The sequence below is a fragment of the Anomaloglossus baeobatrachus genome, chromosome 4 (assembly GCF_048569485.1).
Source record: "Anomaloglossus baeobatrachus isolate aAnoBae1 chromosome 4, aAnoBae1.hap1, whole genome shotgun sequence".
NCBI lineage: Eukaryota > Metazoa > Chordata > Amphibia > Anura > Aromobatidae > Anomaloglossus > Anomaloglossus baeobatrachus.
The window spans coordinates 246,370,231-246,383,127 of record NC_134356.1 but is presented as its reverse complement, the minus strand read 5'-3'; the positions used below and the strand labels follow the sequence as shown (position 1 = coordinate 246,383,127).

At 41.1% G+C, this 12,897-nt stretch overlaps 1 protein-coding gene across 2 annotated transcripts in view; it reads right to left on the bottom strand.

The window, feature by feature from the left end:
• Nucleotides 1–12,292, bottom strand: part of TMTC2 (transmembrane O-mannosyltransferase targeting cadherins 2) — a 414,704-nt gene extending 402,412 nt beyond the window's left edge. Inside the window, exon 1 of one of the 2 annotated variants that reach the window (XM_075344778.1) lies at nucleotides 11,818–12,292. In XM_075344778.1, the coding sequence (XP_075200893.1) occupies nucleotides 11,818–11,900 (83 nt within the window). In that variant the 5' untranslated portion in view covers nucleotides 11,901–12,292. The remainder of the gene's footprint in view (nucleotides 1–11,817) is intronic. The other variant, XM_075344777.1, reaches the window with a different exon arrangement.
• Nucleotides 12,293–12,897: the final 605 nt, after the last annotated feature.

The following is a 12,897-nucleotide window of genomic DNA, read 5'->3' as shown; positions in this document are numbered from 1 at the left end:
ACGCTGCGATATCGTTAATGACGCCGGATGTGCGTCACAAACAACGTGACCCCGACGATAAAAGATTAACGATATCGTAGCGTGTAAAGCCCCCTTAAGTGCCGGTGTACATGGAGGGGGGCCCCGGGCCAAATTTTGCACCAGGGCCCATCAAACTCTAGTTACGCCACTGCATAAGCCATTGTACTAACTCATTAAACAATACAAAAAGTAAAAAGGTAAAAAAAAAACAAAAAACTAATAAAGCAAAAGAACAAAAACAAGTGTAGTACACTAGATTTTACATTTTCATCAAACAAGCACAATTTCACCTGTCCCATATCCAGACTTCTTACTCCCAAGAGCCTGCACTAAGTAGGGGTTGTGAGTATTTAACATTCCAGGGACAACGATTTCAGGAAATTCTCCTAGTCCAGCTCAGCTCTTGACATTTCGGTCCCCTGTGTAATGCAGGGGTCAACAAGTGATGAGATCCAGGAGATTCCCATTTGCTGCTTCTTCTATAAAGCACAGCATAATTTACTGCAGCGTTACAATTTCTGCAACATTCTTCAGCCAGTACCATATCGTAATGAAAGCAGTATGTGGTATGTTAGCACACTATATTGGTAGGCAGATACATGCGGCCAAACATCTGAAAATCTCAAAGAGAACACATGATAGCAATATTCCACATGAATAACATGATAGATCTTTTAAAAGCAGAGGCCTGTGCTATGTGAAACACTGCGCACACAATTACTCCATTTCTTAGTACCGGTTACTTATCTGCTGAATTAGATTTAGTTTATACATTAGATAAGAAATCTGATCTCTAATATATTAGGAAATGCAACATTATCAACCATATTTTTTATCACCTACATCAAAGAATAGTGAACAATCTTAATACATGGACACTTTCTGTACAGTTTTATACATGATCTGCTAGGTATGAGGAGGTTTGTTAACCTACATTTGCCGCATTATCCTCCTAAAGGGTACTTTAAGCGCTGCGATATCGGTACAGATATCGCTAGCGAGCGTACCCGCATCCGTCTGTTGTGCGTCACGGGCAAATCGCTGCCTGTGGCGCACTACATCGTTAACACCGGTCACACGGACTTACCTTCCCTGCGGCGTCGCTGTTGCCAGCGAACCGCCTCCTTTCTAAGGGGGCGGTTCCTGCAGCGTCACAGCGACGTCACACGGCAGCCGTCCAATAGCAGAGGAGGGGCGGAGATGAGCGGCTGGAACATGCCGCCCACTTCCTTCCTTCCTCATTGCCAGTGGACAGAGGTAAGGAAATGTTCGTCATTCCTGCGGCGTCACACAGCGATGTGTGATGCCGCAGGAACGAGGAGCAACATCGCTACTGACCAGACGATTTTTCATAAATAAACGACCTCTCTGAGACAAACGATTTTTGCCTCTTGTGCGATCGTTTAAGGTCGCTCCTAGCTGTCACACGCTACGATGTCACCAACGACGCCGGATGTGCGTCACAAACACAGTGACCCCGACGATATATCGTTAGCGATGTCGCAGCGTGTAAATGGCCCTTAAGTCCAAACTTGATTCACAGACCAAAGTGCATCAGTTTAACCCCTTCACCACCCAGCAATTTTCCAATTTTCAATTTCGTTATTTCTTCCCCTTCTTTCAAGACCCATCACTTTCTTATTTTTTCAGTATGACTTTGTAAAACCAATCATGTATAGTTTTATTTATATTTAAGTGGTATTTCGCTCTGATCTGGGGCTGTGTGAGGACTTTTTTTTTGTACCCTGAGCTAACATTTTTAAATTATACCATTTTGGTGTAGATGTGATGTTTTGATTGCATTTTATTGAAATATTGAGCCAAAATACTTAACTTTGGCATTTTGATTTGTTTCTCATTATGTGATTTACTGATCGGATTAATATATTTTAATAGATCAGACATTTCTGAACGCGACAATACCAAAATGTGTGGGGGTTTTTTTTTCATTGGGGCAAAAGGGAGGGTGATTTGAATTTGTGCTATTTTTTTTATCACTTGTGGTATATTCATCTTTGCATGAATGTTGGCTCACATCCGACGTTCACAGGAAGTTCATCATGACAGATACAGGGGTCAACAGCTGCTCTCATGACAAGCCATTGGCCTCCCGCGATCACATCTCGGAGCCATCGATGGGAGCAGGGAATGATGTGCTCCCCATCAGTGCGTCTTAAATCACGTCATCAGAGATTGGCAGCATAACTTAACTAGCTAACAGCCGTGGTTGGATCAGAGTTACATCCACACCTATTAGAGGCACATGTCGGCTCTTCAGATCAGCCGACGTGCAGGGAAATAATGCGGACTCAGTGTGTGAGCCTGCATCAAAGGCAGGAACACAACCTATGACGTAAATATACATCACAGGACGTGAAGGGGTTTAGGATTATCTCATGCCTATGGGAGGTGCAACATCTGACTATTTTGATAAATGGGAAGGCAAAAAAGCAAATGGAACCTATTCACTTTCAGCAACTTGGTAATGATCGGATAACCGATGGATTCTCACGTACAAGTCTTTTACGTCATGGATCATTCAGCCAATAGCTATCTCTTCCAAGTCTCCCATATTCAGGAACCTTCAGCTGAGCACTCTTGTGTTCTCTATGAGAAAGCTGTTCTAGACTCTCCCGGTGGGGAAATAACTCCCAGAGAACAAAAGGTTCAGCTCTTGCAAAACCAACCTGCCGCATCCTTTTCTCTCACCGTGTGTCTTGGGAGGTGACTTGGGAGGGCCCTGTAAACAGACTGAGACAATACCTCCAATATCTGCGAATACAGCCAGCATAATGTGCAATGGGGCCTTAAGCATTTCTAAAATGATAAGTGACAGCTGAAATGATAACTAGATTTCAAAGAAAACTGTCACTCGATTCAACATACCCAAATCACGGGCAGCATGAACCAGATTAGTTGCACGCCAGGTGTGTCCTTTGAAACGCTCCAGCATTTCAGAGAAAACATGGTTTCAAGATATGGCTGGGGTCCATAGCAATAGATGTGACTATCCTGGCAACATCCCCGACTGGCTTCTTCCCAGGAAGAAGCCAGTCCAGGACAGTGTCAGACTAATCACATCAAGTCCTATGGTTCCCGGACGGTTCTTCAAACTATCATTTCTCTGAGACACTGGAGAATTACAGACGAGCATACCTTACTACAATTGTGCAGCCAGTCTCTGCTACATGCTACCCATGGTTTGGGCAGCATGAATTAAGGAACAGATTCCCTTTAATAAAAAAAAATACAACAAGAGCTTTAAATTAATAAAGTGAATATAAAATTTATACCATTTCAAAAAGGGAAAAAAAAACCCATATATTTTATATAGCTCTGGCAAAAATTAAGAGACCACTGCAAAATTGTCAGTTTTTTTGATTTCTCTCTTTATAGGTATAATTTTGAGTAAAAGGTAAATTGTTCTTTTATTCTATAAACTACAGACAATATGACTGAATTTCCAAGCAATACATTTTGTATATATTTTCTGCAAATTAGAAATGGTCAAAATAGCAAAAAAATGCATTGCTTTCAGACCTCAAGTAATGCAAAGAAACAAGTTCAGAATCATTTAGAAACAACAATACTAATGTTTTATCTCAGGAAGAGTTCAGAAATCAATATTTTGTGGAATAACCATGATTTTTAATCACAGCATTCATGCGTCTTGGCATGCTTTCCACCAGTCTTTCACACTGCTTTTGGGTGACCTTGTGCCACTCCTGGTGCAAAAATGTAAGCAGTTCTTCTTTGTTTGATGGCTTGTGACTATCCATCTGGAACCCCATTGTAAATCTCTGGAATGTAATCAAAAGGAAGATTACCCAGGTCTGGAGATGGGGCTGGACATGACAGGGTTGTCATGTGGTGGTCCTTCATCCACGCATTGATTGACCTAGCTGTGTAGCATGGTGCATTGTCCTGCTGGAAAAACAAGTCCTCAGAGTTGGGGAACATTGCCTGAAAAGAAGGAAGCAACTGTTTTTCCAGGATAACCTTGTATGCAGCTTGATTCATACGTCCTTCGCAAAGTTTAATTTGCCCAATTCCAGCCTTGCTGAAGCATCCCCAGATCATCACTGATCCTCCACCAAATAACACAGTGGGTGCAAAACACTGGCTTTTACGCCTCTCCAGGTTTCAGGCTAACCATTAGACAACCAGATGTTGGGCAAAGCTGAAAATTAGACTCATCAGAGAAGATTACCTTCCTCTAGTCCTGTATGGTCCAATCCTTATGGTCTTTAACAAACTTCAGCCTAGCTCTCCTTTGCTTTTCATTGATGAAAGGCTTTTTTTCTAGCTTTACATAACTTGAGCCCTGCCTCTAGGAGCCTGTCACAAACTCTTCTTGCCGGGCACTTCACCCCAGCTACCATTTGCCATTGCTTTTGTAGGTAACTTGACATCATCCTGTGGTTGCTGAGTGACATTCGAATAAGATGACGTCATCTTGGTCAGTGGAGAGTGGCTTTCACCCCCTGTCGGTCTGTACTCTGGTTGGAAGTCAACTGACACTGGAATGAAATGGCTGTCAGATATGTGGGGAAGCGGATATTTATAAAAATGTGCAAAGTGGTATCTTACGTTTACCAGAGCTCTCTCTCACTGTATCTAATTATATATATATATATATATATATATATATATATATATATATATATATATATATATATATATATATATATATATATATATATATATATATATATATATATATATATATATATACATACACACACAGCATTTGTGGGTTAGGATGTGCTGACAAACCTTAAGTTTTACCGGAAACTCATGCTTTCTTGAAAATCGGTACATGCTAGAATCGCAATACTATGTATGTCAGTCTCCTCATCTGAGCTAACTGCCTTATAGGCATATATGAGACAGCTTCGATTAGAAGGCAAGCTAGTCAGGTAAGGTATAGGGATTCAAGCAAGATCTGGGTTTGCCCTTACATTGTTTTGGGTGGGTGCTAACAATCTCTATATTCATTGTTCCCCAGTCCAAGACTGTTTTAATTAGCTGGTTTGTACCTATACCAAGTTCATTCTATAGTTCTGGCCCAAGAGAGGAGAGATTTTTTTTGTATACGTATACTGTTTAGTGTATTGATCCATTTCTATGTGACTGCCTCGTCATTGTAAAATGGCTAACAAAATGACATCGAAATGTGCACTAAGCAATTCACAGCTGAAGATACACAGGTTGATAAAAAGACAAAGGTCCATCAAGTCCAACCTTTCTCCACCAGATAGAAATTCTCTATGGCTAGATTATCTATAACCCATAACTCCATTTATTGTGATAAAAGCATCCATCCCCTATATAAATACTGATATAATATCTGTCCTTGCTACCTTTTGTTAGTAGGGGAATTCCACAATCTGACTGCTCAAACTGTAAAGAACCCTTTCCTCTTTATCTGCCGGAATCACCTTTCCCCTCACATAATGAATGTCCTCTGGTCCTTGGAAGGAATAAATCATGTGCCAAGTATGGTAAATGCAATATTATACTATCTTTTATGGTAGGATATTCCACACTCTGACTGCTCTAACTGTAAAAAAACCCTTTCTTATTAAATTGCCTGAATTGCCTTTCCTCTTCACAATGAAAGTCCCGTGGTCCTTGGAAGGAATAAATCATGTGCCAAGTATAAGTATGGCAAATACAATACTATCTTTTGTGGTAGGGCATTCCACAGTCTGACTGCTTAGACTGTAAAGAACTCTTATTTAGCTGCCCGAATTGCCTTTCCTTCTCACATAATGAATGTCTTCTAGTCTACTGTAAGTTTCTTGTGAGGAGTAAATCATATGAAAAGTATAAGTATGGTAAATAGAGTCCTAATGTAGTATGAGATAACGAAAACAGTAAAAGTTTGCATATATTATATACATGCTAATAATAGTAAGCAGATACACTACAGTAGTTATAGTAAGCAGGTGATAGATTAGCCAGGACTATAGCTCAGTTCATAAAGAAAATACAACTTTCCTTCTCTTTTTGGAAATTACACTTCAGCTGGGAAAGCATTCTTCTTCATCTCCAAAGAGAAAAATGATGGAATACTTGTGTGGATTGTAAAAGCCAGGAAGGCTATTGGCAGGGTTTTATTGTGCTGCAGAAGGAGCTGAACTCCGTCAGAACCATGCAGAGCAGGCCAGCTCTTTCTGAACATAGGAGAAATTGTTATGCAGCACAGATTTGCGCTACAGCTGCAAAGTGATTTTCAAATGAGGCACTTAGAGCACGGCCGGAATAAGAAATCTCTGGCTCTCCTGTGCTGGGCTGTTAATTTTGTGTATCGGTTAACACTTAGTCACTGCTCCCGGATATCACCTTATCTTGTAAGGTCAGAAGGCGTCAGTAAAAGTATCATTTAATATCTCTATGGGAGACGTGAACAAAAAGAATTCTGCTGCATAAAAGCACTGCAAACCAACAGGTGGAATCTAACAATCTAGATCTTAGTCTGAGCCTAACTTCTTCTATAGGCAAAACACCGTAGTAACAAAATAGAAGTATTAGGGGAAGTGGTGTCTGTCTCTGTATATACTGTATATATACAATATATAAATATATATTTCTATATACAGTACAGGCCAAAAGTTTGGACACACCTTCTCATTCAAAGAGTTTTCTTTATTTTCATGACTGAAAATTGTAGATTCACATTGAAGGCATCAAAACTATGAATTAACACATGTGGAATTAAATACTTAACAAAAAAGTGTGAAACAACTGAAAATATGTCTTATATTCTAGGTTCTTCAAAGTAGCCACCTTTTGCTTTCATTACTGCTTTGCATACTCTTGACATTCCACATGTACATTCATAGTTTTGATGCCTTCAGTGTAAATCTACAATTTTTAGAGTCATGAAAATAAAGAAAACTCTTTGAATGAGAAGGTGTCTAAACTTTGACCATATATATATATATATATATATATAATTGTGGTCAAGGTCTTGTTTTCTGTTGCGCATATATTACTATATGATATTAAAAAAAATATATATATAAAATTTTTTTTTTTATAATATAGTAATATAATATATGAGCAACAGAAAACAAGACCTTGACCACTAATTAATTAATTTATATATATATATATATATATATATATAATTAGTGGTCAAGGTCTTGTTTTCTGTTGCGCATATATTATATTACTGTATTAAATTAAAAAAAAAAAAATATATATATATTATATATATATATATATATATATATATATATATATATATATATATATATATATATATAAAAACGCATGCCAAGGTCTTGCTTTCTGTTGCGCGCATATATATATATATATAAAAATTTCAAATGGCATGAGAAATATGTAATGCTTCAAATCCTCTCCAGTTCCAATTCTATGTACTTGAAAATGTCACAAGATGTTATTGGCTTATGTTGCACAATGACCCTTTTTTTTTTTTTTTTGTCATTTCCAAGAAGAAAAAAAAAAAAAAAAAAGTATGATATTGCCTTTCCAGACAAGGCAGAAGTAAATGCAGCATTACTAACCAGATTGGATCCTGACATTTCTTGATACTTTTTCTCGGAGTGTATACACAGAAGCACACGGCAAGGGCTTCCATTTAATATTATTGCTTTGTGTGCCTGTGATGTATGATTTAACGCTGCATTGCTAGCTTTCTTTCCAGAGAGCCAAGTGTGTATGAAGAAACAAATTGGTGTACAACAGTGCAGATTTACAGCTGAGCCAGAGAGAAGACTACTACCAAAATCACACTCCTATATAATATTTCCATTATTTGTATGTGTGACAACACTAATTGTAAACAAACCGAATATATTTACCCTGACTATGGTGTAACGTCGACACAATGTTAACCCTTTAGGAGTCTGGAATAATGCCTTAGTTTCCCTCTCAGTAGGTGTAAAATACACATACTATCATGCCCCATATATTACTGGCACTAAGAAGAAAAGTTATAACACCAAGTGCCAGGGATACTTTCACAAGACAATATTTTAGATCAGTATTTGTGAAACAAGACCAGGAGTGGGAAGTGAAAAGCAACACATAAAACTAATGATTTTGCACCTCATGGTTTGGATCCACTCCAGCCTTTGGCTCAGATACTAATGTATGAAAGTGGTCCAATTCTTAGCACGAACCAAAATGAAATCTGAAACAAGTATTTTTAGGCAAAACACAGAACACTTGAGAAACTTTCACTTATCGTCTTGGTTCCTACCTGATGTGTATAATGAGGGCGGTTTCAAACACCCGATTATTTTCAGACATGTTTATTCACTGATAAGACTAGAATGGCCATGTGTTCTATGATAAAGTGGAGACCAGACCGGTTTAGAATCCTGATCAAGTCTATGGGTCAGGGGTGTCATACTAGTGTTGTATGTTTTTACTGGATGGTAAAAAAAACCTTGAGAATCCTCCATCCGTTTTTTTTTTTTTTGCAAGAAAAACACTGATGGTAAAAACTGACCAAACACTAAAGAAAATCCGAAACACTGATAAAGACTGGTTTGTTCTTCTCGTATTGAAAACCCCGCAAAAACGTACATTTGAAACCAGCCTAAGGCTAAAAGTGCACTCCACTCATTAGCAAGACACATTGCATAGAAGAAATGTGCTTTCCATAGGGAGGGCAGGTTTGGAAACTTAGTGGAAATCAAAGAAGAAGAATTTGAAACAACATAAAAAATCATGTTGCAACATTCTGAGAAGTTTGGACATTTTAGGGTGATTTGTTGGAGGTATTTGGGAGACTGTCCCACTCATCTGAAGGGGGATTGCAGAAAATCAGGTGACTTCTGCAGAAAGGACCCCATTCCGATTTCTTGAGATTTTCAATGGCAGATATTTCTGCCACTGTTCCGTTGCGTGCAAATTCAGAACAGAAATGTGTCAGAATTGTACACCAGTGGTTTCACTAGACAAACGTTGGTTTAGGCCATGTGCGCACTAAAAATTGACTTTTTCTTAGGGAAAATCCGGACCCTCTGAAAGAATCCCGCACCTGCGGTAAAAAACTGCACCAAAACCGCAATGAAATCCGCATGCGGTTTTGGTGCGGATTTGCCACAGGTTGGTCCCTGCAAATTCTTACCATTATCTATGGCAAAAACCGCAGGTACCTGCGGAAAAGAAGTGACATGCTCATTAATTCCACAGCAGAGATTCCGCAGGTAAATCCACAGGTATAAAAAAAAACGCAGCATTTTTTTATACCCATAGGTTTTGCTGAGGAATGACTTCAGAAACGTTAGAAACATTTTCTGTGGCAAAATCCGTAGCGTGCGCACATAGCCTAAGGCCGGAAGCAGTATCATAAAAACACAATTTTATTAGGCTACAAATAGCCAAATGTGATTAAAATAGATCTAAGGAGCACGTAACACCTTACGCGTTTCGAACACTAGGTTCTTAGTCATAAGTATAGCATACTAATGGTTCTAGTAAGTGTCCCAGGGAAGGATGGCCAGGGACAATTTTGTGCATACATCAAAAGGTAAAAGAATCAATATACATTTGCCATGTAAACACAAACTATTTTCACATTGCATAGTTTATAATTTTTCACATATATATATGTGGAATGGAATATATTTAAGTCTCCAAAAGTAAAAATATATGAATAAGGTATGTAATAGACCAGGCTTTTATTTTCCTGATCAGATCGATAGCAGCACCTGACACCAGTGTTAGGAGGGGGCAGACATTGATCTTTTGGGGTCGCTCATAATTCGGTGTCAGGGGCTGGCTCAGCAGTGAAATCAGGGATAAGCCATTACCATCCTTCTGTAGGAGGAATGAGTGCCTATCTTTAGCTTCCAGCATAAAGTTGGGTGTGAGCTGTGGACTTTACCCACTGGCAGGATGGGCACTGCAGCTATTTGCACACAGCTATTCTATTAGCAGTGCATGTGGCATCTAGAAGCCTCGGCTTTCCTATGGCCTGTCACAAAGAGCTGCATTACCAGCTCACACAAGCCCAGGGGATCCATTCACTCCCCACAGTAAAGAGAGGCTGATGAAAGCTGTCAGAGTAAATCTATGCTCACTTTTTGGATGGTTTAATTTCAATGGAGCATGAAACTCCCCAGGATTGTTAATAGGCTTAGCCAGGCGTGCCGTTCTCCCTAATATATTTTAATTATGCATCAGTCTTAATTGTAATCAGATTAAAAACCTTGAAAAGGGGGCACAAATTGAAGTTTTCCCCTATGACTACTTAGAACTTATGTCAGCTTTCTAAGCAGGACCACTACTGTGTGATAGAAGGAGAAAGTAGTCACCTAATTAACAAGAAATGATATGCTGCTTCTTAAAAGCGCAAAGATCTATAGGACAGGGCTATAGTGGGCATGTGAACTATAGAGATGTAAGATTGAAACATGCCACAGCAAACACATGGCACTTCTACAAAACCGGAGAATATAACACAAAGTGTGCGGCATTTTCAGAAAAAAATGGAAAAAATACGTAATTACTGACCGGTAATGCGTTTTTTCTGAGACCCATGACGGCACCCTTACATTGTCGTGGTGCCGTCATGGGTGCTGGAAAAAATACCATTATTTCTAAGTAGGTAGGCTGGAGTGACAGCGGAATGAGATGAGAACATGTACAACATTCCTGATTCTTGGAGATATGTCATCTCATAGGAGCATAAACTGGGAATAGCACAGAAACTGAAGTCCTTAGGGTTTATACATCAATGATACAATACAGATGGGATGTGTGGGATCACCACTTTACTAGATCAGTGATATTAGGGATCCATAATCCAAGGGGGCATTTATATATAAGGAATATTCAGCATTATGACCTAGTAATGATATGTATAAAGTTCATGTCCCAGCATTGTGGATCACTAATCACTGCCAATCACTAATGGTTAGTAAAGTGAGGAGCACTGAGAACATATATACAGAGTTATAGTGTAAATCTCAGGTCCATACTAACCAAGGCGTAGAGATTCCCATAACTGCGGAGTCCAGCACTCGGATCTACACAATAGCCAAATATTATATATAATACAAGGGGAAGAACTGCCATACACAAATAGAACGGTCACTAATAGTGCTGATCAGGGCTGGACATTACTACATTCATAGGTAGGTATGTGTGTATGTACACACACACACATATATATATATATATATATATATATATATATATATATATATACACATATACATATATAGTGTAATGAAGTTTGGATCTCAAATTCTTCCTAACCAATGCACAGTTATTCCCATAGGTGCATATCAGTGGTATATCCCATGTTAGAGGGGTATTATCATATATCTATATATCTATATATATATATATATATATATATATATATATATATATATATACACATATACATATATAGTGTAATGAAGTTTGGATCTCAAATTCTTCCTAACCAATGCACACTCATTCCCATAGGTGCATATCAGTGGTATATCCCATGTTAGAGGGGTATTAACATTATATATATATATATATATATATATATACACACACACACATGGATATATGTTTGTGCACTATGCATGTATATAGTGCTGAAGTTTGGCTCTCCGGTCCGTCCTCACAGGTGCAGTGATCCCCCTAGCTGGCCCTCAGCCTGTACGCCCCATATTACAGGGGTGCTATCAATCACACACACAGGTAGTATTCCGTGCTACCCCTGCGCAGGGCTGCAGGCGCAGGGCTGGACCCATCCACACAGCACAGCCGGCAGTGAAGTCACAGGGGGTGATGCTGGAGGAAAGGTCCTGGGGAAAGTTTCCCTCCTACCTGTCATCATAGCAGAAATCAGCGCCCAGGGTGTTGAGATACAGGACGAGCCCCAGGGCGCCGCTCAGCACCTCAGCGATCATGTCTCCTGCCCTCAGCCGCCTCCTTTGTCTGCTCACAGCCCGCTCTCCATGCCTGCTCTCCGGCCGGGGATGGCTGCCCTGCCCGGTGTACTCCGTCACTCCCGCGATGGCAGCTTCCTAACCCATGTCCGCGCTCCGTCCTGCACGCGGAGCTGGAGGGCTCTGCTGACGGCAGTAGTGGTAAGAGCACGGGCACTCCCGGCTCTCCCCGGCAGCGGACTGTCAGCACTGAGAGCAGCCGGCCAGCAGCATCCCGGGAGCAGCAGCGTGCGGCTCCGTCCGCCTCACTGCGCATGCTCGCATGTCCTCCCCTCTCGGGCCACGCCCCCTATTCTTCTCACGCTGCTGCCTGCGCTGTCAGTCTCCTCAGTCCCGGTGCTGCTCCCTCTTCTGTCCCGGTGCTGGACCCTGCTTGGTCACTCTCCTCCGGGCCCGCTGCTCCGTGCTCTGTCACTCTCCTCCGTCCCGGTGCTTCCTCTATCCTGGTGCTCCCGCCCTGTCAGTCTCCTACGGTCCCGGTGCTGCTGCCTGCTCTGTAATTCTCCTCCGGTCCTGGTGCTGCTCCCTCTGTACTGGTGCTGCCTGCTCTCTCAGTCTCCTCCGGCCTCGTAGTTTCCTCTGTCCCGGTGCTTCTCTTTGCTCTGCCAATATCCCCCAGTCCTATTCCTCCCTGCTCTGTCAGTCTCCCCCAGTCCTGGTGCTGCTCCCTACTCTGTCAGTCTCCCCCAGTCCTATTCCTCCCTGCTCTGTCAGTCTCCCCCAGTCCTGGTGCTGCTCCCTGATCTGTCAGTCTCCCCCAGTCCTATTCCTCCCTGCTCTGTCAGTCTCCCCCAGTCCTGGTGCTGCTCCCTACTCTGTCAGTCTCCCCCAGTCCTAGTGCTGCTCCCTACTCTGTCAGTCTCCCCCAGTCCTATTCCTCCCTGCTCTGTCAGTCTCCCCCAGTCCTGGTGCTGCTCCCTGCTCTGTCAGTCTCCCCCAGTCCTGGTGCTGCTCCCTG